General features: G+C 43.3%; 1 protein-coding gene across 1 annotated transcript; it reads right to left on the bottom strand.

The window, feature by feature from the left end:
* Window positions 1-3,995: 3,995 nt before the first annotated feature.
* On the bottom strand, window positions 3,996-22,252 carry Gabre (gamma-aminobutyric acid type A receptor subunit epsilon). The gene is made up of 10 exons (XM_037199288.1): window positions 22,108-22,252; window positions 18,587-18,674; window positions 17,611-17,743; window positions 17,180-17,247; window positions 12,428-12,648; window positions 11,649-11,731; window positions 10,231-10,368; window positions 6,435-6,587; window positions 6,107-6,228; window positions 3,996-5,862 (listed from the first exon to the last, which is right to left on the bottom strand). Exons 1-10 carry the CDS (start codon window positions 22,161-22,163, stop codon window positions 5,467-5,469), a joined length of 1,458 nt encoding a protein of 485 aa, XP_037055183.1. The 5' UTR covers window positions 22,164-22,252; the 3' UTR covers window positions 3,996-5,466.
* Between the last annotated feature and the right edge of the window lie 303 nt (window positions 22,253-22,555).

Here is a 22,555-nt window from a genome sequence, read left to right on the forward strand (position 1 = left end):
AAAGTTTATTTGAAAAGAAAATATTTATTCATTTTATTTAGCCAACAATATTAGATACCTTTTCTTGTGACTCAACTCATTTTATGAGTACTAATTTCCTTCTCACTGTGCCATTTGTTCTACAGTTATGATAATGACAATGCTAGTTTATTTCTTGCTCTAAAGAAGACATGTGCTTCTTGTTGAAAACAAAAACAGTACATATTATTACAAATAATAAAAAATACAAGGACTAAAGAGATGGCTGAGTAGATAAAATACTTTTTTATGTGAGTATTAGGGCAGCCAGACTGTCATCTCAGGACTTGAAACAAGTTAGTTAGCTAGAATGGATTCACCATGAGATCTTGCCTCAATGAACACAGTGGAGAGATTAAGGAAGACATTCAGCATCAACTTCAGCCATCCACAAGCATGTACACACATGTATGAGTATTTATACACCAACATGCACCACGCACATTCATATGAAAAAAGCTGACCAACCAAACAAAATCCCAAATTGAGCGAACAGGAAGACTGAGGAAGACACTGCCAACCGCCGCCAGGACAAGGAAGAAGTAAGGTACCAATAAGCCATGAACCATGTGGCAAATTATAGATTAATAGAAATGGGCTGAATGTAAGAGTAAGAGCTAGACAATGATAGGCCTGAGCTAATGGCCAAGCAGTTTAAATATAAGCATCTGTATGTTTACTTTATAAGTGGGCTAACGGACTGCTGGGGCTTGGCGGGACCCAGAGAGAAAACTCCAGCTACAGATACATGTATACCAATGGTACATTTCAGTGATAAAATACTAAATTGGGTCCATTGCAGTTTGATTTCTCTTTGACTTAATAATTATGTCTTTTTGTCTATATAAATGTGTTTGAGACTTTAAATAACAGCTGCAGAGAGGGTTTTTGTGTGGCTGTATCATAACTCCTAATTGCTTGACAAGAAACTCAGTCATTTTAATTGCACTCTTAAACTCGATTTTGATGTATAGTTTATTTATGTATGTCTATACTTGTGGTGGTATTGTGTTCCCCAAAATATTGTGCACCCTAATAAACTTATCTGGGGTCAGAGACAGAACAGCTACTAGATACAAAGGCTAGAAAATGGTGGCATTCACACCTTTAATCCTAGTACTCCAGAGGTAGAAGTCCCTCTGGATCTCTGTGAGTTCAAGGCCACGTTGGAAACGGCCAGGCATGGTAACACACACCTTTAATCCCAGAAAGCGAGCCTTTAATCCCAGGGAGTGGTGGTAGAAAGCAGAAAGGTATATAAGGCATGAGGAGCAGAAACTAGAAGCATTTGGCCTGGATAAGCATTTGGCTGGTTAAGCTTTCAGGCGTCTAGCAGCAGTTCAGCTGAGAACCATTCTGGATGAGGACTCAGAGGCCTCCAGTCTGAGGAAACAAGACCAGCTGAGGATCCAGCGAGGTGTGGTTAGCTGTGGCTTGTTCTGTCTCTCTGATCTTCCAGTGTGCACCCCAATACTTGGCCCAGGTTTAATTCTATTAATAAGACTCTTTAAGATTCCTGCTACACCCCCTTCTCCCTCCTTCCATCCTCCAGCCTTCCCTTCCAAGCCACCCCACATCCCCACATCCCCAAATCAAGGTCTCCTAAAGACACCATCAAATAACTCATCTGATAAATACTTTTAGCAAAATGGTAGGATACAAAATTAATCTACAAAAATCAGTAACCATACTGGTTACAAATACACCAAGAAATAAATCTGGGAAACAATTCCATTTACAACAGCCTCAAAAAAAATACCTCAGAGAAAATATAACTAAAGAAATAAAGAACCTCTATAATGAAAACTTTAAAACAATGAAGAAAGAATTAAGGAAGATACTAAAAAGTGCAAAGAATTCCTATATTCATGGATTGGCAGAAGCAACGTTGTAAAAATGGACACTCAATCAAAAAATAATCTACATATTCAGGGCAATCCCATCAAAAATTATACTGAATGCAGTAACTGACAAATGCCTCACATTCTCTTTATAGAGCCCACCTTCAAATCTTTAGATATGTGGGCTTAATGAAATACTTGTAGAATATAGGGCCCCTGAAAATGATCATTGGTTGAATACCTCAAGGGATGAAGCATAGCAGAATGGAGGTGATATGGAAACAGATAAGAGAATACCTGGGGTGTGTGGGTGATTATGAAGGCATGGATGGAGGGGATGGAGGAGACAAAGAGGAAATAAAGGAGAGCTAACCACAAAAAAAGGGTATATGACAAAAACTCATATGGAAGCCATTGCTTTGTAAGCCAACTAAAATGTGTGTGAGTTAGAAGGATGATAACCCACATGGTTAAATATGAGAAGCATGACAGTCTTTCTTCAGGTGTGTGCATTTAAGTGCCTTCTCTCAGCTCCTGTGTTATAATTGCTTATTTCTTTAACATCTTTTGGTGGAACTTGGACTTAATTTTATTTGATTACAGGCTTATGACACCACCATGATAAGTATGTAATATTGTTTATACTAAACAAGAGAGTGACCAAAATAATAAAATCTACTTGAAACATTAAAAAAAAAGTAAAAGGGAGGAATCATCTCCTTTGTTCCCAGTGTTACTTTCTATTTGCAATGGGTTAGGACATCAGAAAATATGCAGTAGGGATGGGGGTACTTTTTCCTTTTTGTAGCACAGGGACTAAATCTAGGACTTTGTGCATGCTATGCACACACACTACAACTGAACCATATCTCCAACCCAAGGATATTATGACAAAAATGTCAACCATTCACAGACACTTTTGCCTTTTCTAGGTTTCTGTTATTGCTTGATATAGAAATGTTACAGGATAGCAGGGCTAACACTTTTCAATATACCTTCAGAAACTTATTTTGAAAGGTAAACAACTTAGGTCCCCAGCTGAACAAATGATTTTTATTTGGGGCAAGGGTATTAAGATTTCTGAAATATGAGTTCACTCCACTACCGGCAGATTATATGACAGACTCTACTACTGGTGGGTTGTGTGACAGGAAGAAATGTCTTGTTTCTATGTGCCAAAGCATCTCCATCTTCACAGGATTCTACATCAGGGTGTATGTGAGAAGGACTGAACCTGGTAACATCTTGGGACTTTATAATCTAATAAGGTAGGAGCAGGAGTGAAAAGCATAACAAAAGGAACATGGAAGGGATGAAGGCAGGTCAGGAATGTAAGAAGGCAGCCACATATACTAGTTGGTGCCATTGTCCCTTTTATTGCTACTAATGAGAGAAGGGTATTTGGTACATGTCTGGTAAGTGGACAGGAGATGGGAACAATGGTTTAGGCAATTGCTCTTAAGATTTAAAACCTGAGCTGATCATAAGAGCCAAATGATGGATCAGTGCTATTTTCTGCCCATGACATGACCTTTGCACTTATGAACTCAAAGCAGCTCAGGACTCATATACTGGGCCTGCACAAGGCTGGGCCTGTCAACATTCTTCATGGATAAGGGAAGGGCTCCTGGGATCCTGCTCCTCCCCAGGCAACTATTGGCTGTTGAGTGCAGCTGATAAGGAATCAGGGATTCATTCTTTTCAAATGTGTGCTTTCTGGTGTGTCCCTCACACTCCAGAGAATATGCTTATGTCAGGTAAGGTAACCCTTGTTACTCATGGGATCATAGAACCAACCAACCAGAAAATACACATGAAAATGGGAGGGAGAAGTGGGCTTGGAAGGAGCAGAAGGAAGATAAGGGAGGGCATGGGGGCGTAGTGAATGTGATCAGATTGCTCTCTCTCTCTCTCTCTCTCTCTCTCTCTCTCTATATATATATATATATATATATATATATATATATATATATATGTGTGTGTGTGTGTGTGTGTGTGTGTGTGTGTTTATGTTATTTGATACTCTTATATCAAACAATAGATTTAATTAAAAATAAGCTTGGATTTGGTGGTGGTGGGGAGAAAACCAGCCACACCTTGAATACTTTGCTGACACCTTTATTCATATATTTCGCCTTTACAGATGATGGTGACTAAAAGCAGATGGATTTCCCAATCCCACCCACCCCCATAAAGTACAGACACAGATTCTGTTCAGCATATACAAGCATTGGGGCATATACAAATTCATCTCACTGGGTTACTAGAGGCAAAAGTTCAACCTTTGGAGCAGTCTGAGTACCTCAGGCCTAGTTAGGGAGCCGGCCCATGCTTGTGTGTGTGTGTGGGGTGGGGGGTGTCACTACTCTATGCCCTGCCACTAGGGTGACAGCAAGGAGGGAAACAGAACTGGGTCATGGTGATCAGAGCTACCTAGCCCTGTCATTGCTTTAGCATGTGACTAGAGGACTCCAGATTGGCTTCCAGCAAGATCCACAGTCCTATAGAAATCTGTACCTTAAGGTTGCCATCTGCATAATGGAGAACAAACTATGCCCAAAGATGTCACGGGGCTATAAGAAGACTCCAAATAGAAATGATTTGTCAAAGGTGCTTTGCCAAAGGGAAAATTCTGTATAAATTTAAGGGAATTCAATTGATTGTGATTGTGTAAGTGCCCCAGGGATGGCAGTGGACTGGCTTATAGGTCCAGAGGCCAAGAAAGCAGTCAAACATTTAGACTGTGCCTGAGGTGAGAACCAGTCAGTGGCAGGTAATGGCTGCTGCCAAACAGAGTGTTCTCAGTTTCTTGGCCCCAGGGAGTCACCAAAGCCTAGCACCTGGATCAGGGCTGGGAAAGTCACTGGGGAAGTTACAGAACAAATCACAAGGGTCAAAGAGGAGGAAGAAGGAGGCATACAAAGCAGAGAAAACTACTAACATTGCACACACGAATAGATACCCATTGGATGAAGGGAACTGAATGGGTACTGCAGATGGAGGCAGGTGGGGAGAAGGAGATGGCACAGCAGCAGAGAGGGGTTACTTTCCCAAACAGACCCCCTTGCCAGCTCCTCACCTCCTAGAAAGATTGTGTGTGTATGTGTGTGTGTGTGTGTGTGTGAAGGGAGGTCAGGAAAAAAAACAAGAATCTAATGGTCTGACTTGAAGACTTATGGATGAGGACCCTCCTTCTGCTAAACTGTCGCTCTGTGCATTCTGGGGCTGAGCCTGAGCTAGGCCCCTTAGCACCTTAGCACCACACAGGGAACCATGGGCTTCTGGGGAAAGACAGTAGCTGTAAACACCACTGAGAGATATCTTATCTGCTCAAATGTGGGCACACTGAGCATCATGAATGCTCTTTGAGGAATAGAGAGGTGGTCTGTCACTTGAGAAGGGCTGTTGCGAAAATTGAGTGAAAGGGCTAATGGAAAGAGGGCCAGCAGAGACAAGCTCTCCACAGGCTTATACTGGGAACCAGGGAAGAAAAAACTCTCCCTAGGCACTCCTGCTGCTGTTGCTCTTGTCTCCTAACTCCCTTGGCAAAGGGGCTTGGCACCTCCTGGGGAACTGGGAGGCTGCTCCATGAGCTACCAGCTAGAGCCTACAGGTTAAGGCAAATCAGCCAGTAGAGCACATTGAAGAAGAAGAATGTAATGGGGAAAAGCACCCGCGAGTAGTTATCCAGGCGGTAAACATGGATGCAGAGGCGGCCTCGCTGCCAGGTGCTGCCCCCACAACCAGGAGCCATGCAGAAATACTTTCTGAGAACCTTAAAGCACACATAGCTTCTGCCACATCGCCTCCGGGGACACTGGGGTCTTCTGAAGCTTGAAGACTGCTGGACTGGGCAATACTGATGCTCCTCTTCAGCATTCCCCTCATAGGTGACGATCTCACACACAAACACTTCCTGCTGCTGGAGGGCACGGGCACGGGCACGAGCACGGGTGCGTGCACGAGCACGAGTACGTGTATTAGCACAGCTACTGGTTGGAAGCTGAAATAGAGAAAAAGGAGAAACAGTCAAGGGGATGTGAATCAAGAGTAAAGGTTGCCTAGAATTTCCTATAAACTACACTTGTCACACCAGTTCTGGGCCTCCAGGATTTCCACCATCACACCAAGAGGTTTATTTCCTCCATGACCCCAGGGAACTTTCCATCACTTGGGAAGCTAGTCACACATGTGCCTAGTACCTTCATTCTAAAGCTTTGCCTCCCACACCAACACCGGATTCTTACATGGTAGAGCTTTGGAGAAGCCAGTTGTTTCATCTCATTGTAGGTCAGGAAGTTGAGCACAGCAAACTCTAGTAGAGCACAGAAGCACAAGACGAAACAAATGGCAATATAGTAGTCCAAAGCTGTGAGATAGGAGACATGAGGGAAATTCTTACGGGAAAGGGTGCCCAGCGTGGCCATGGTGAGTACAGAACTGACCCCTATAAGAGCAAGGAGTGAAGGTGGGCTAAGCTCCTGACCCATGCTTTACACTGTTTACAGGATAGCAGGAGAAGGCAGATATTTCCCTTGGTCAAGATAACTCTCTGACATATGCCCACTTTCTTACCTACAGAGGCCCTGGCTGCAGCTGCCTCTATCTTGACCCAGAAGGAGACCCAGGAGAGCATTGTGGTCACAGAAGAAGGGATATAGTTTTGAAAAACAATGAAGCCAAACCGCCTGCTCACATTGAAGAAGAAAGTCATGACCATAAAGTCACCTGAAAGACATAAAACACACCACTGCATTGCAGTACTGGCCTGATGTTTAGCACTGCATATGTATCATGGATTCTATTGTCCGGCTCATGGGACACCCTATCAGAGCTCTAGAATCAAGGCACATTATTTCAGTACAGCCCAGTAGAAGCCCAGAGGGCAGTTGAGAGATAAGACAGCATAAGAATATTAATGAATCTTCTTTGAATTGATTCACTCAACCCAAGTCTATTTTTCCAGAGTTGTTTTTTTTAAAGTGACCTTGATATCAAGACCTCACAGCTGATGGCTAGCTGAGACTTGCCTACTTAGAGAAATGCCATGTATAGTTTGTGATATCACAGCATTACATCTGCACTGCTAACCCTCATAGCAAGCCCTCTTGGGTTAGCCAAATATGACATATTATGCTATATATGAGCTACACAATAAAGTCTACAATCTTTATTCTGATGCTAAGGTCTAACTTCTGGATCTGACTCACATGCATAACATGCATGCCTTACCCAAAACTAATTGAAGCTGATAGCCTACATATTTATCCTGGTAAGTAAATCCTAGACTCCTTGTTCTTAATATATTACTCCTAACCTAGTACAATAGAAGAATTAGCTAAAAATGAACATGTCAGTTAATCTCTAGATGTTAGGCCTGTAGAATATCCAGTTCCAAGGCAGCTTAGGCTTTCAGATTCGTTTGGGCATGGTGATCTTTTCTTGTTCTTACTCTAGATAGGAATAGATCTGTCAGAGGCTGATCAAACCTGTATTTCCAGATGGCATACTCTGTTACACATGCTGTTCCTAACACTCCTCATGGTATTATGACTTCATACTTGGTTTGCCCAGAGCATCATTTTTACTCTCCTCATGACAGTGGACATTAAATTGCTTCAACTATAGCTTTTCTGTGAAGCTAAGCCCTGAATTTCCACCTCTGTGATGCTATAGACTTCTGTGACTTTAAACTAAGTGTACCTTCAAGTCCCTTCCAGAAAGAGCTCATGTAAAGCCTTCATGAGCTTTAACCAACCAAGCCTAGAACAACATGAAAGGCAATGATATTCAGTGATGTTTGCTACCCATGGAGTAATAGCCTTGGAAAGCAGACTCAAACACTAATTGTCCTCACCTTAGACTCTACAGGAAACAGACCAGGTGCCTGGCAAGTCTGGATAGGTCAGTGCCTAAAGAGAGCCTTTTCTCCAGGTGTTGAAGCACTGACCTTGGATGAACAAAGCTTCTTAGATTCTTCAAAGAAAAGGCAAAAAGTGGTCTAGGGTCAGTGGAAACTTGTTTCTTGAATAGAAGTATCTTTAATGCTATAATTCCTCCAGCACTGCACCAAGGACCACCATATGCTACTAGCCAGAATAATCAAATTATTAGTTCTTCTTCTGCCCTGGAGTCTTGACTATGATTTAAAGCTCCCTTAATTGGCTGTCGCCACTTCACATCTGAATTTATATCGTTGTCACAAGATTTATTATGCTGTTGGATTTCTCGTTCTTTAAATCTTATTTATTCTGACTAAAGAAGAAACTTCCTAATTTATTAAAAGCTGGAAATTTGCCAAGAGAAGGATACTAACATGTGTTTCCTTCTTTCTGATGAGTGAAGAAGCAACACCAATGTAAAAAAGATGTCTAGGGCTGAAAGCCAAGACAAAATGAAATGTATTAAAGATGATTTTTGCTCTTACCTGCTTTGTCCAGATCAGGGTTGGTAGTAGCACTGTCAAAAAGACACAATTAAAAGACTGTCCAGAGGACTCTTGAGCTGATGGCACTGAAGAGAAAGGGAAGTAAAGGAACTAGGGAGCATAGTCTCGATAGAATACAAATTAATGTTCTGACAGTAACACTAGGTCTTTAAATTTGACTTATTGGAAGAGTGACTTCAGTTAATGTAAATTGGTAGCTAAACGGGAAAAGAACTAGGTTGATGGGTAAACATCTCAGAGACTCTCATTACAGATGAACAAGAAGAATTTTCTGATGGGAAGAATTGTCTAGAAAAGGAAGAAGTCTTCTTGCAGTGAACTCCTGATCATGGGAAGATTTCCTCAGAGGCTCAACAACCATCAGTGAAGGATGGTTTACTTACTACAGGCAGGGCTGTACTTTCTGAGCAGCTACTAAAGTAGGGACTCTCCTCTAAGTTCTAAGGCTGCCCAAGTTGCAGGGCACTGCTGCATTCTAAACCCTGAAAACTCTAGCTGGAAAGAACTGCCCCAGGGTTGAATTGGGAGAGTTAGGACCTGTTTCAAAGATAACTCTGGCAGTGGAAAAATCATGAATTAAGAACAAGTAGTCTCTAGTAGAAGAGAAAAAAGACCTATTCCTTTCTCCACAGGGAGAGCAATTGCTTACCTACTGCTATTGCTTCACTGAAGATGCAGACTCTGGGGCTTTGTAGTCACTAGGGTACCATTTTGAATCAATGTGCAAACCATCTACTAAACGGAACCACTAGTGACTTGAAAGCCCCTGGGCCTTGTCTCCTCTGCCAGTTCTGATGATGGATCTCCACCTATCTGGAAAAACTGAGGTGCAGAGAACTAAGAGGCAGATTAATAGTTATCTAGTAGAAGAGCAAGGATCCCAAAGCCAAAGGAAGTAAAGTGGCTTTCTCAGAGCACCCACACACACACACCGCAAGGAAAAAGGAAAAGCATTTGTAAAGCAGCATCCACCCCCTGCCTAGTACTGTGTAAGCAAAGCTTTAGCCAGATGAGCATATGCTTCCCTCATCCAGTGATCAACAGCAGCAAAAACAGATTTTGTGTCATCACACAGAAGCAAAGCAAAATGCTTCCCATGACAAAAGGCTGGCTGGGTGACCTGTTCCATCCACATTCTTGTCAGTACATGTGAAGACGGTCCAGGGTTGCTCTCAGAGCTACCCTGGGAAGATTCCTTGGCTCCTCATTCAGATCACCTAGGAATACAAGCAAAGATGCTCACATCTATTTGGGAGCTACAAGTTAAGAGACCCAGAATCTGCCCCTTTCATCTTTGCTAGGAACAAGATCTGAAAATAAAAATATCACCATACCTATGTTTATTTCACTCTGAAGCCTTTGGTGGCAATCTGTGCTTTTCACAGTTGCTTAAGGTAACGTTGCTGCAGCAGCCATTGCAGCTGAGTAACTACCTGCAGACTCCCATAATCTTCACTAACTGCCATTATTATACTAGATTCCCCTTTCCCCTCCTGCTAGGGTAGATCTTGCTTCCCACTCATCCAGCTTGGAATGGTTCTGGGTTAGGAGAAATCACACAAGTAACCCCTCTCCAATGTTGTCTAAGTATGTCAGTAATATAAGAAAGACATTGAACCCAAAGGGTCTAAAAAACAAAGGTAGATGAACATTCTAAAAGTCACAAAAATGTATCCACTTACTTCATCTTTCAAAGGGCTTGGCAAAGCACTGATTTCTTTGTAGATGAGACTGAGACATAGCTATAAAGTCTCAGTTTCCTCTGCAAACAGCTGTAAGTACTTAGCATGTATAAGAGGAAAGCAATGTTCTACACAGTATTCCCATGTGTTCTTTACACAGCATTAGTACAAAGAGTCACTTCCAGTTATTGGTACTATTCCCTCAGAGTTTGCCCAACCTGAGCTCCCACTGCACACCTACCAACTGGGGTTGAGATGATTTCAGTTTTGTTGGTCACTCCCATAAAATCAAACTCGAATAGCTTCCAAGTGTTCTTCTCATCAATTTTGAGCATGAAATTCTCCAACTTGTAGATCATCTCATGTGCATCATAGGAAACTGGAAATCAATGTGGAAAAGAGGAGTGAATAAATCTAGGAAGCCCAGCTGAGTGCCCCACAAGGCATGGTGTTAGCTTGAGCTATGTTTTGGAGTTTTTCACCAGCTTTGGGACCTTGCCTCTGGCCTGGTTGTTGAAGTCCATTCAATAAATACATTTGCCCTGGTATTTGAATGCAGATTTGAGTAAGTCATGAACTTACCCTCCAGCATTAACATTTCACTGAGTAAGGCCATACAGCTGTGATTTTTGGAGTTGTTCTGAAAAATCTCTTCCCATGGAACAATAGGCAAGTAGGGAAAGATCATTTGGGGACATACTCAGAAAAGACTTTGTAGAACATGGGGCATTCACTTTCAATTTTGAAATTAAACATTCTCCATATAGATGAAGCTGAAGAGAATGAAAGGAAAACACAGAAAGGTGAACATGGAAAATTTTAGGGCAACTACTTCACAGATGGGTCATGTAGCAGGAAACAGCAGGGTCAGGTCATGAAGGGCTTTGAAGTTCATTCTAAGGAATTTAGAATTGATATATGACAGCTAAGAAAATATTTGAAATGAGGAAGTGACCAGGTTTATATGGTACTTCAGCTAGGTCACTCTGATTCTAATGTAAGTGTACTATGTTGACAAGGTGCCAGTTATGGGATGCCAGTGCAGTAGTCTAGACACAATAAAATGAGTGAAGGCAGGAATGAAAGCTCAGGATGCAGAGAAATAGGTGGGATCAATAGAGATTTGGGGGGAACACCAACAGCATGTGTGGACTGAGTAGATGCAGGAAGTTAATGAGAGGAGAAGGTCAGAGTTGTTGGTTTGGACAACTGGGTGGGTGATGCACCCTTCAATGAGGCCAATGGCAACACAGAAGTAACACATTTGCTTTGGAGGCAGGATTTGGGAAGAGACAATGAATTTAGCTTAGGACACGTTCTGTTTCAAAGTGAAGATGTTGCAGAAGTCCAAGCAGAAGATGATAAAGCCCTGCATCAAGGCAGAGATGGAGAGGAGCAGACATACTTCAGGTACACTTTAGAAGCAGATGACTAACTTAAGGTAGAGCAAGGGTGAGGGAAGAATCCAACACAAAGCCAAGGTAATGCAAACACAGCATTGTTGGCAGGAAAGGAAGTGATGATGTAAGATGGAGGCTTGTAGCAACCTTGGCACCATCACAGGAAAAAAAGGAGAAGCAGAAAACGTAAAAGGAAAAGATGAGAAAAAGAGGGGCCCAGCGCATCTCTGGGTCCTCAGAAACCTACGAAGGTACTCACAGCTAGAGAAAGACAGAGGACAAGAGTGAGAATCCATTGGAAATTTGAGCATGTGGAGTGAACATCTCGCATCAATGGTCATCCTGGAAGGGAGAAAGGAGCCGTATTAGGCTGGCTCTGAGCACTTACATATTCACTCAACATTGACCAGGGGATCACCTTCAATGAATGGCGTCAGTAGAATTTAAGACAAAAAGCTCAAAGTAGTGATACAAAGAGAGGAAGAAGAGCTTCTAACATCTGACTACTGGACTCCATCATCAGAGAAGTACATGGAACCACTTAGATTTATTTTTCTTCCTTGCTCAACCCTAGTGTTCTTGTTCCACACTCTTCTACTCTCCACTACCTCCATATCCCACACCGCTGACATAAGAATCTCCTTCCCAGCATTCAAGTTATGTAGCCTAGTCTTGGATACATTTCCAATTGATGTAGTTCTACTCTGCCTGGACAATTCCACCACCGTGGACGTGTCTTTATATACAGTGCCCACTTGGGATGAAACTGTCCAGGCAATGCAGTCATGCAGGCACCTTTTAGAGTGGGGGCCTATAACACCTCCCAAGTTTGCCATAAACTTAGAATGTGTCTTTAAGTAGTATCTTTTATTTTAAGATCTCAGTGTCTATATCTACACAGGAAGAGGTTGAATTCCTGGTCTAGAAAAGTTGCACAGGCTTTTAGGAACATTATTCAGGATGATATATCTACATAAGAGTCCTTAGTTAAAGGAGTGAGAGAGTCCTGGGAGATGAAACACTAAAGGTTTGACATACCTAACTGAGTACAACACCTTTCCATCCTTGTGGATGAGAGCCATCTGGTTGGGTATGGTGATAGCATATTCATGAGTCCTCTTAGAATTCCTAAAAAAGGTATCTGGGATCCACAACTGGCTCACCACGTTGCCATGTAGAACAAGGGTCTCAAAGGTGTCATTGTAACGAAGATGCTCATCATACCAGGTCTGGTAGAAGATGATGTCAATGGAATATTCCTGGTGAGAAGGGACAGAAAACCATTTAGTTGGGGCTAAGTAGATAAGGATTAGTCACATGCAAATGTGGTGTTTGTCACTACTTAACCGGGAACCCTGAAGACAGCATAATAGAATATATGATACACTAGCCTAAGAAGCAGAAGAGGGATAGAGTTCCTTCTTTTTATCCAATTCTTTCAGTGTTGGGACTGAAAGGGACTCAGACATTAACACAGCCAAGAAGTCAGTCATGTCCAGCTCAAATGCCACAACTAAGGGAGCTAAGTCCCTACGTTATGTAGTGATTAATACCGTTCTTCCACAGTTCAGAACTATAGAAAGGGTTGCCACAAATGAGTTCCCTACTTTCTACCTTCTCATACAAAACTCCTTTGTGCCTTGTAGAAGAATATAAAGTCTAAATTCTGTTCTGGAGAATTAACCTCCAGAAATGACATTTCATTATTTTTTTTGTTTTGTTGTTTGATACAGGAACTTATTACAAAGCCTGGGATAATCTCAAACTTGTAAGTATTCTGCCTCATCTCCCTGGGAAGTTCCCTTAAACAGCACTGCTTCCTTTTGTGGCCTCTCCTCTCTCTACCAGTAGGCAAAGGCCTTGTGTCATTGACAGATTCTTAGGCTTGCATGCACTGAGGACTATAAAGAGTAAAGCAACATATATTTGGGTGCAGAAATTTTCTATTGTCATATGCTCTGAAAAGAGTAATATTCCCAAATAGGTAGCACATTGCATTCATCAATAAATCCCTGTGTTATGGTGGATCATTACACAGCTGAACTCAGCATGTCATTGCAGTTATATAGGACCATAGTGCTACTCTTACTATGTCAACACTCTTTCAACCACTACACTGTGTGCTCAGAAATGTATAAGCACACACAACTCACTGTACACAGGAAAGGTTCTCTTTCAGATTTTATTCATAGAACACAGCTATTAATTAAACCCAACCTTTCATTCCACAGAATTATATTTTAAACTGAAATGATTTTATTTACAAAGAAAATGTCTATCTATTGTGTTTTTTTTTTAACAAGGAGAATTACATTTATGCTTTGTTTTATTTTTCCTTTCAAATAAGTGCCCATATAATCTCTGAAGAGTGTGTGCACATGAATAGTTAGTTCCATGATTATGTGGTCTCTAGTTATTATGGATCCCATAGACTGTTAAACATCGAGGGGGATGTTAATAAGAAGCATAAAAAGCAAGAAGTTTACATGGTTGAAGCTTGTAGGGCAATATGCAGATGGCAATACAATTGTAATCAGTTTGAAGCAAACACCAGAGCCATGCCACAGCACAATTAAAGGCTAGTCGCCTAATTTATTTTAGAAGTAGGTAAACTGAGACTCAGAGCTATAAGATGTCCAAAGTCACACAGTCAGTGATAGCACACTGGCTCTGTCACTCAGAGCACCATTACCATATAGCTTTACCCTGTCATTGCCTTCACTCGCACCAAAACAAAACAAAACAAAACAACAACAACAAAAAACAAACAAACAAACAAACAAAAAACTTTGGGTGTCAAGGTCCAACTTCACCAGGACTTTCCTGAATAATCTGAATAATCTTGCACCAAATAACAAGTATCAGATTGGCCTGATGACACAGGCCAAGTAATCTTAGATTCTTGGAAGGCTGAAGGAGGTGAAAAGTTTAAGTCATGCCTGGGCTGAATCAAGGCCAGCTTGGGCAAATGAGTAAGACCCTGCCTCAAAAGTTAAAAAAAAATTACAGAAAGAGTTCAATGATATACCTCAGTGATAGAACATTTGTCCATCATGAGTGAGACACTGTGACCCAGAAGCTAAAGGGCATTAGCACCCTCGGAGTAGAGGGAACAAAATCCCTGCTGGCTTTTACTGCACTGGGGCAATAAGTGTTGGAAGCAGCCACCAGACTGCTGGTAGCCAGAAAAGAAAGTAAAGGGCAAAGTGTTTACCACAATGAACTAGAAAAGCAGGCAGATAATGGCAGAACTCCTGATCCTGCCCAGCCCTGTCCTGTCATGATCTACCCTCACAAAGAGACTTCAAAGAATTTGCACCTTCCCAGTAGCTGGCAAAGTCTTATCTGCATCCTAGCACATGAACTGTATGGTGGTTGATGGGAAACCTTCATCTCCAGCCTTGCTGGAGGTCTGCTATACAATATTAAAAAGAAGCATTTTACGGCTGTTTAAGAAGACACCAATTATAAATTCCTCATACATCAACATAAAACTAATGGTTTGTGATTAAATTTTCCCCCAGTTTGACAGGGAACTAGAGATGGATCTCTTTTAGTTGAGCTGAAATAGAAATGCAGTGTTTTAGAACTGGCTTAATTAGAATCACCTGCAATAATTACCACAGTAAGAGCCAACATTAGCAAGTGGGGATGCTGTGACCAGGCAGTTTTTTCCAGACTAGTCACTGCTTTGAAGGTCAGACTGGGTGTTTTCAGAGTTAAACAAGGAGGGGAGTAGAAATATTTGATTACAATGCAATACTTTTTTAGGTTTCTCTCTACTATTCTATCTGTCCAAGTGACTGGTGCCAAATGTCCACTTAACCAACTCCACTGACTGGGTTGCTACTTCTTTGACCAAAAAACCTTGCTGAGATAATCAATTGCTTCGAATGTTGAGGTCAGAAAAGGATACTTGGCTGCCACAAAGAACAACAGAGATAACCCATTCTGGAGCATTGACATGATCTATGGCTGTGTGGGAGACACCTATGTTCTCCTCAGCAAATGAATTAGAGGAAATCAGGCTGAACAAGAACAGGGACTTGAATTACGTGGAACTATGTAGAAGCTGAAACTTCGGGGGAGACTATGTATCATATAAGGCTTTGGAAGGTTAAAAAAATCTTATCAGTTAGATAAATCAGGCTGCTTATCCCCATCCTGAACAAGTTCCATGTATGATATCAAGCTGAGTGAATTCTAGGTGATTAGATTGTGCATAAATAAAAGCTCAGTTGAGACTAATGCTAGAGGGATTAATAGATGTTGAACAAGGAGAGATAGATGGTGGATAAATGGGGCTAATAGTCTGCTGCCACAAGGACTCTTGCAGAGGATAGAAGCTAGTTCCCACAAATTATAACATCCACAAATTGCCTGAGAAGTTTTCCACTGCTTGTTGGGTTTATAGGACACTCATTCAGAGTACAGAGCCAAACAACTTAGGATCATTTGTTGTATTTATCAACGTGTGTGGTTTTTCCTCTAATAAATTTCTCCTATGAAATTTAGCCAACACTAACTATGTGAAGGTGGGAAGCTTACTAGTAAAGAAACAAGCCAGCTTGCTAAAATTAAGAATGACATAATAAGGAGGAAGTAATAATTCTGAGCCACTCTCACTCATTCTATGTAAACAAATTGATTTCCATTAAGGTTACTTACCTCTGAGTCTATCAGGAACACCCACCTCAACATCAGTTCTCTTTACTCACCAAGATCACACAGTGCTTATTAGGTTTAAGTATGTTAAAACTGGCTCTACCTTTGGACAAACTAAGTCCATGGCTATTATGGAACTGATTACCTCAACCTTTCTTTGTCAGATACTGCACATCTAAATTTTGCAGAGCATCTTTTGTAATTCATTTTGTCAGCTACTATATACTATGTTCTTAATGTCAAGTATTTCATAACAGAGAGAATAAGACCAACATAAAACAATTACCATGAAATAAGCTAGGGAAGATAAGAAAGCCAGAAAAATGTGAATGCCCAGAGAAGGGTATGGTATATGAAGGGATCAATTAGTTGCTATGCCAGTCAGAGAAGTTGTCACAAATAGGTGTTATCTGAGCTGGACCCTGAATGAGTGAAAAAGCAGAGCAACAGCATCTCAAACTTGAACAAAAGCCCACCTCTGAGGTACAAGGTTGTCCAGGAATGTGCCTATTATAGTGTGGTCATAGTCTATAGACTTCAGTGGGGTGAAAAAAAGCAGAGTCATAGGAGAGGGCATGCTTGCTAGATTGTGGGGTTGAACTATAAATATAAGAGGCACATCACTGAGGAAGCTTGCTCAGTAGGGCTGCATAGGGAAACATTTGCATATTTCAGGTAGAAGATGATGATGATGGTTAACTGAGGATCATATTGATAATAGTGAAAAGGAAAGGAGATAAAAGAATTAAGACAAAATTATAAGGACAGGTATACAGCAAGAAATGCTATCTGTAGATTTAAGTTCATATAAATAATCAGACAAAAGAGAGGCATTCCACTATGGTATTTACAGTTGTTTTATTGTTTTTATTTTGAATGAAAAACTGAAGATTAGAGTCACAATTCCAAAGGTCCTCTTCAGACAGCAAAGGACTTACCTTTTACATTCATGTTCTTAGCTTAATTATGGTTAAAAATCCCCACCTGACCCTCAAAACCACAACAAAAACCAACTTTCTGTAGTAGCAGTAACATGAAGAGCAGAAAGCAAAAGTATGTGGCAGGTTCTTTATCTTGGTGCTCAATGAGTTTGATGAAAAACTGTCATCAAAGCTCAGTACTCACCATGTCCAGGGTGGAAATAGGCCCGAGGCTATTGACAAAGACTTCAACAGTGACCACAGTGGGCTTTTCTGTAAGGCAAGAAGTAGTACAGGGTGAATGTCACATAGAGGCATGCCACCAAAGAGGGAGTCATCAAAAGGGAGGGAAGAGGGCCAGTCCTACTTCCTTTGTTCTTCCACAGAAAGCCCCAGCTAATGGACTTTAAGGGTTAGGCATACACTTTCAGATTATTCATCTTATTTTGGAATTGGAAAACCTAAGGGGGAAAGTGTTGACCTAGAGGAATCATTGTGGCTTACCTGGTGGATCAGCTCCAGTTGTTCCTGTCTGTATGTGGAACCATCATCTATAACTCATGTTCATTGCCCACTACTACATATGAGACCTGCTTTTCCTTCAAGAGAGGAGACGGCTTTCTTCTGTGAACTCACCTCCAATGCCAGGGCGCAGTTTATGGTCATAGTTATTCAGGATGGTGCTAAGGATTCGAGAAGCTCTTGTTAGGTTCTCTCCTGAGTGCTCGGTTGTGCAATCAACAGTGAGTTCTGTTTCTTTTTCTGTAAGCTTCTTTCCACCAGGCTGAGGCTCCTGTTGGGGCTGGGGTTCTGACTCCGGATGGGGTTCCGGCTCTGGCTGCGGCTCGGCTGCGGCTCCGGCTGCGGCTCCGGCTGCGGCTCCGGCTGCGGCTCCGGCTGCGGCTCCGGCTGCGGCTCCGGCTGCGGCTGCGGCTGGGGCTGGGGCTGGGGCTGGGCTGGGGCTGCGGCTGGGGCTGGGGCTCGGGCTGGGGCTCGGGCTCGGGCTGGGGCTCAGGCTGGGGCTCAGGCTGGGGCCTGGGTCGGGGTTGGCGCCCAGCCTGAATCTGGGCTGGGATCTGGGGCTCAGGGTGGAGCTGAGGCTGGGGCTCAGGGTGAGGCTGGGCTGGGGCTCAGGCTGGGGCTCAGGCTGAGGTTGGGGCTCAGGCTGAGGTTGGGGCTCAGGCTGGGCTCAGGCAGGGGCAGGGGCAGGGGCCAAGGCAGGGGATGGGCAGAGGCTGGCACCCAGCCAGGGGCTGAGGCTGGGGTTCAGGCTGGGGCTGGGGCTGGGGCTGAGGTTCTGGGTCAGGCTGGGCTGAGGCTGGGGCTGAGGCTGGGGTTCAGGCTGGGGCTGAGGTTCTGGGTCAGGCTGGGGCTGAGGCACTGGCCAAGGCAGGGGATAGGGCAGAGGCTGGCGCCCAGCCAGGGGCTGAGGCTGAGGTTGGGGCTGAGGCTGGGGCTGAGGCTGGGGCTCTGGCTCTGGCCGGGGCTGAGGCAGAGGCTGCGGCTGGGAGCTAAAGACTACATCATCATCATGGCTAGGGGATTTGGGGTGTGGCTGTGGCTGAGGGCCGAAGACTACGACATCATAAGCAGGGGATTCAGGCTGAAGCACAGGTTTAGACACAGGCTGAGGCTGAGGGCCGAAGACTACATTATCTTGGGCAGGTGGTTTATTCTCCAGTTTAATGTGAGGTCCAACCCTAGAATATACAACCAAAAACTTAAGTTCTACCCTCTAATCAGGCTGATGCCTTTGGGGACAGGAGAAAACAACACAAGACTTAATTAGTGAATAGTAACAGTAAATGAGGAGGTACTAACAAATTAAACTTGATAATTCCTTTTAAATTTTATTGCTCTTTGGAGACTTTGTATGCAATCCTTTCATAATTCTTTACTTTAAAGTAGTCAACAACAAATATTAGACTAAATTTTCAAAGGCCATTTCATGTGAAATCAAATAGGTGGGCATCTTTTCTGTGAACTCTGGCCAATCAGCTGCTGTGCTGCCTGCTGTTACTAACCTGGGCCTCACATCTGCCTGAATTGCAGCACCTGAGAGGACAGGGCAGGCCAAAGGAGAGGGTGGCTGAGGAATACTTGCAAGCAGGTAGGACTGAAAATTCCTGGGATGGTTACGTAATGCTCATATTGAGGCTCTGAAGTGGTGGAAGGCTGGCTATAGATCAGTGCTTTGTGGCTGTCTCTATACTGTGTCCTGCACCCAGGAAATGAATAACCAATAGGAGACTATCTTGGGTACCAGGGCCAACAATGACTATAGTAATAATAATGATAATAATTATAATAATAACAACACTTTAGAAATCCATCTGCTAATGTATGAAAGTCCTCCACAGTGTTTGAGGTTAACATGACAGGTAGTGATGAAAAGGGCCCCATTACATACATTTTGTGATACTTTATCAGTTATATGCTTATTATTTGAACAACTTTCTGTATATGGGTTCTAGTTCAGTAAAAAGGCATTTTAACAATAAAATATTCCACCCAACTAAAAAAAAAAAATATCCCACCTGCTAATATATAGATCATACTTAAGTCCTGATTTTTAAAACCAAAACTGTCAAAAACATATGATAAAGATTTTAACATTGAATCACTGAAGCAATAATAAATCATTCTTAAATATCTGATGAAATGATGACATTTTTATTGGTGAAGCCCTTAATGACTACAATATTTACATACAAAATGATATAAAGTCTGATATTTATTCTTTAAAAAAAGACCCTAAGTTAAAATGGGTGGTAGGAATGTAGGAGGCAGAGAAGATAAACCGTCATTAATTTCTTCATTAATGTTAAGGCTATGTGGAAATTCAGTTTACTATATATCCTTGAAAAAATACAATTAAAAGCAATTGAAAAAGACATCAGCATTAATTAACATTTGATGTTGAAAAGCAAGAGAGCAGTTTCCTTTAGGAAGACTGCACATTTGGTGTGGCTTGGGGATGGCAGGGAGGGGTGCAGATTGCTTCCTTTTCAACTAGGTGCTGGTTACCTGATCATGCTTACTTTATGAAAATTCACTGAGCTGTTGTTCATTTATGATTGCTGTGTTTACGTATTTTTGTATTACACTTCTAAAATGTTATTTCAAAGCTACCAGGCAACCTTAATCCCTAAAATGAGAACAAGAGACTGGGGTGAGCAGGTTGCTGTGCTGCAGACCAGGGACTGGCAATCGGGCATCAAAGTGCATATTTTTCCTTTAGAATAGTTTAATTGGCATACAGATGTGCTAAACTGGTGCCATTTCTCATTTCTGAAATAGCCTGCAAGGAAAATGATGAATGAGGGGTGGAGGTTGCTTTGATTTTGCCAGTGTAAACAAAAAAATAGCCACACCTTGAGATCGTTGGAGTTAAGAAGTTCCTGTGTATACATACTCATCTCCAAAAAGCCACCAAGTTTTTTTTCAAGGCTAGAAAGAATAAAGCCTAGAAAAATCACATGGTCTAGTAGGATTTTCCAAGGAAGCTTTTCAGACATCCACAGCCCTCCTCCATATGTGAAAATGCTAGATAAGACGGAAGCTCTGCACTACCACCTTCCAAATCTGGCTGAAGAGGGGAGCAAAAGAGCATGAGGAAGGCCCTGGGTTTCTTTCTCAAATATGCTAGCTTTTTCAATTTATTGATAGATAAACCACATAAGGGGAGGGCTATGCTCAAAATCACACACCTGATTTGAAACTGAACCAGGATCAAATCTAAGTTTGGTCCAACACATTCCACTGCCACCTCCCCTTTCTTGACATCACAGGTTGCCATGCTGACAGTGTGTGCATGTCAGTGTCTGTTCCTCCCACCCCCACTAGATGGGCTGTTTTCCCCTCTCATCTCCCTCCCTTCTTCATCACGCCCCTCCCTCATCCTCAGCCATCTTTTTTTCCCAGAAAAATCCCATTTAAAGGGACACGGATAACAAGAAATTGCTAGTATGCACTTAGAAATATTTACCAAGGCCCTGCTGAGGAGGCCAGCCTCACCTTAGGCACCAGGGAGTCAGAAGAGAGCCACATATGCCTCCCTGAGGAGCTATAACCTGGGGTGGGAAGAGAAGACATATTGCCCCTCCTCAAAACAAACTAATGACAAGACACAAGCCCAATGCCATAGAATCTTCTAGAAACCTCAGCATATCAGGAAGCTTAAGAACTTCTGACAGCTCATACCCCACAAAAAACAGTCTCCAAGAAAAGAAAGAAAGAAAGGAAGAAAGGAAGAAAGAAAGAAAAGAGAATTTAAAAACACACGAAACACTCATCTTCCATCACAAAATGCCAGAAATCCTAGGAACATCCTTCTTACCAATGCCCAGGGTCAGGGAATTATGGGAGGGACACTGGCTGCTCAAGAGAAAACAGAAAAAGGGAGGGGGCTAGAAATCTAGGCCACAAACCACAGACCTCAGGAAAGAAAAACATTCTGGCTCAGGTCTGCCCCTAAGACCACGCAGAATGCCTTGGTGTGAGAAGGGAAAAGGAAGGCAGATGGGATGGGAACCCTGAGATAAGCAAGGCTCAGGCTCCTCCTGTCTGGGACTGGAAGAAAAACGCGACGCGAAGGCATAGGGAAACAAGTAAAGTCAGAGTTGCCTGACATCATGTCTGGTACTCAGCAGGTACTCCGGGAGAAAAATGTGAGCAAGAGTGAACAGACTAGGAAACACTCAAGCATTTCGAGGCACTTCAGGTCCCCTAGCCCAGTAGCCACCTTCCCGAAGTCCCCAGCACAACCCTGAGTTGTATGCGCTAGCTCTAGCGGTTTCTGCGCGCCCTTTCCCCTCTTCCTGCGTCAGGCTCCGAGAGGGAACCAGGTGCTCTTGCTGCCTGCCCGCCGCTCCGGGGCTTTGAGGCCAACCAAAGTCCACGACTCCAACAGAAGACGGTCCCACCTCCTTCCCCGCGCTCCCCATAGTCAGTCCAGGACGCCCTCCTACAAGGGGGCACACGGGAGGGTGGCGCGTATCGAGGGGACAAGTGTCCAGGTTGGCCTAGCCATCAGGATAGCCTCTGGCAAAGCCGGAGCTGGGATAAGGAGCCCCGGGAGTCCGGAAGCCTCCTGGGCACAGAGGGTTCTCGGGTAGTGGGATGGAGACTCACCTCCACTGGAGGGCCAGGAATATGTTGAGGAGCATCAGGAGAACTTTGGGTAACATCTCGGCGGTACCTGGCACGACCACCTGTATTGAGGTCGCAGCGCAGATCTTGCTGCTCAGAGAGATGTAGAAGGTTTTGTTGCGCTCCAACTTTCACTCCTCCCACTCGCCCCGCCCCAGATCGCGCTCCGCACCTTGGGCCCGCCCCCTGAGCCCGATGGAAATCTCCGACGACGTGATTACTGCGGCAGCGGGGAGAGAGGCTGGGCGGTAAGGCGGAGGGGTGGAGAGGAGGGAGCTTTGTTGACTGGGCCCCCAGCCGCCAGCACTGCGGCGCTGCCAGACAGCCAGGGCGGGGGGCAGGAGGAGTGAGGAGGAGGCGTGCCTGCAGCGTGAGGCCCTGGGCTTGGGGAAAACGCGCTAGCGGTTGTGGCTTGGGGAGACTCGACTGG

The sequence above is a fragment of the Peromyscus leucopus genome, chromosome X (genome assembly GCF_004664715.2).
Source record: "Peromyscus leucopus breed LL Stock chromosome X, UCI_PerLeu_2.1, whole genome shotgun sequence".
Taxonomy (NCBI): Eukaryota; Metazoa; Chordata; class Mammalia; order Rodentia; family Cricetidae; genus Peromyscus; species Peromyscus leucopus.

Coding starts and splice junctions, on each gene's coding strand:
- Gabre (XM_037199288.1), bottom strand. CDS start 22,163: ATGTTACCCAAAGTTCTCCTGATGCTCCTCAACATATTCCTGGCCCTC. Junction 17,744..18,586: donor CTCAGCCTGTGTCTAAACCT/GTGCTTCAGCCT, acceptor GGTGGAAAGAAG/CTTACAGAAAAAGAAACAGA. Junction 6,229..6,434: donor TGCAGCCAGGGCCTCTGTAG/GTAAGAAAGTGG, acceptor CCTATCTCACAG/CTTTGGACTACTATATTGCC.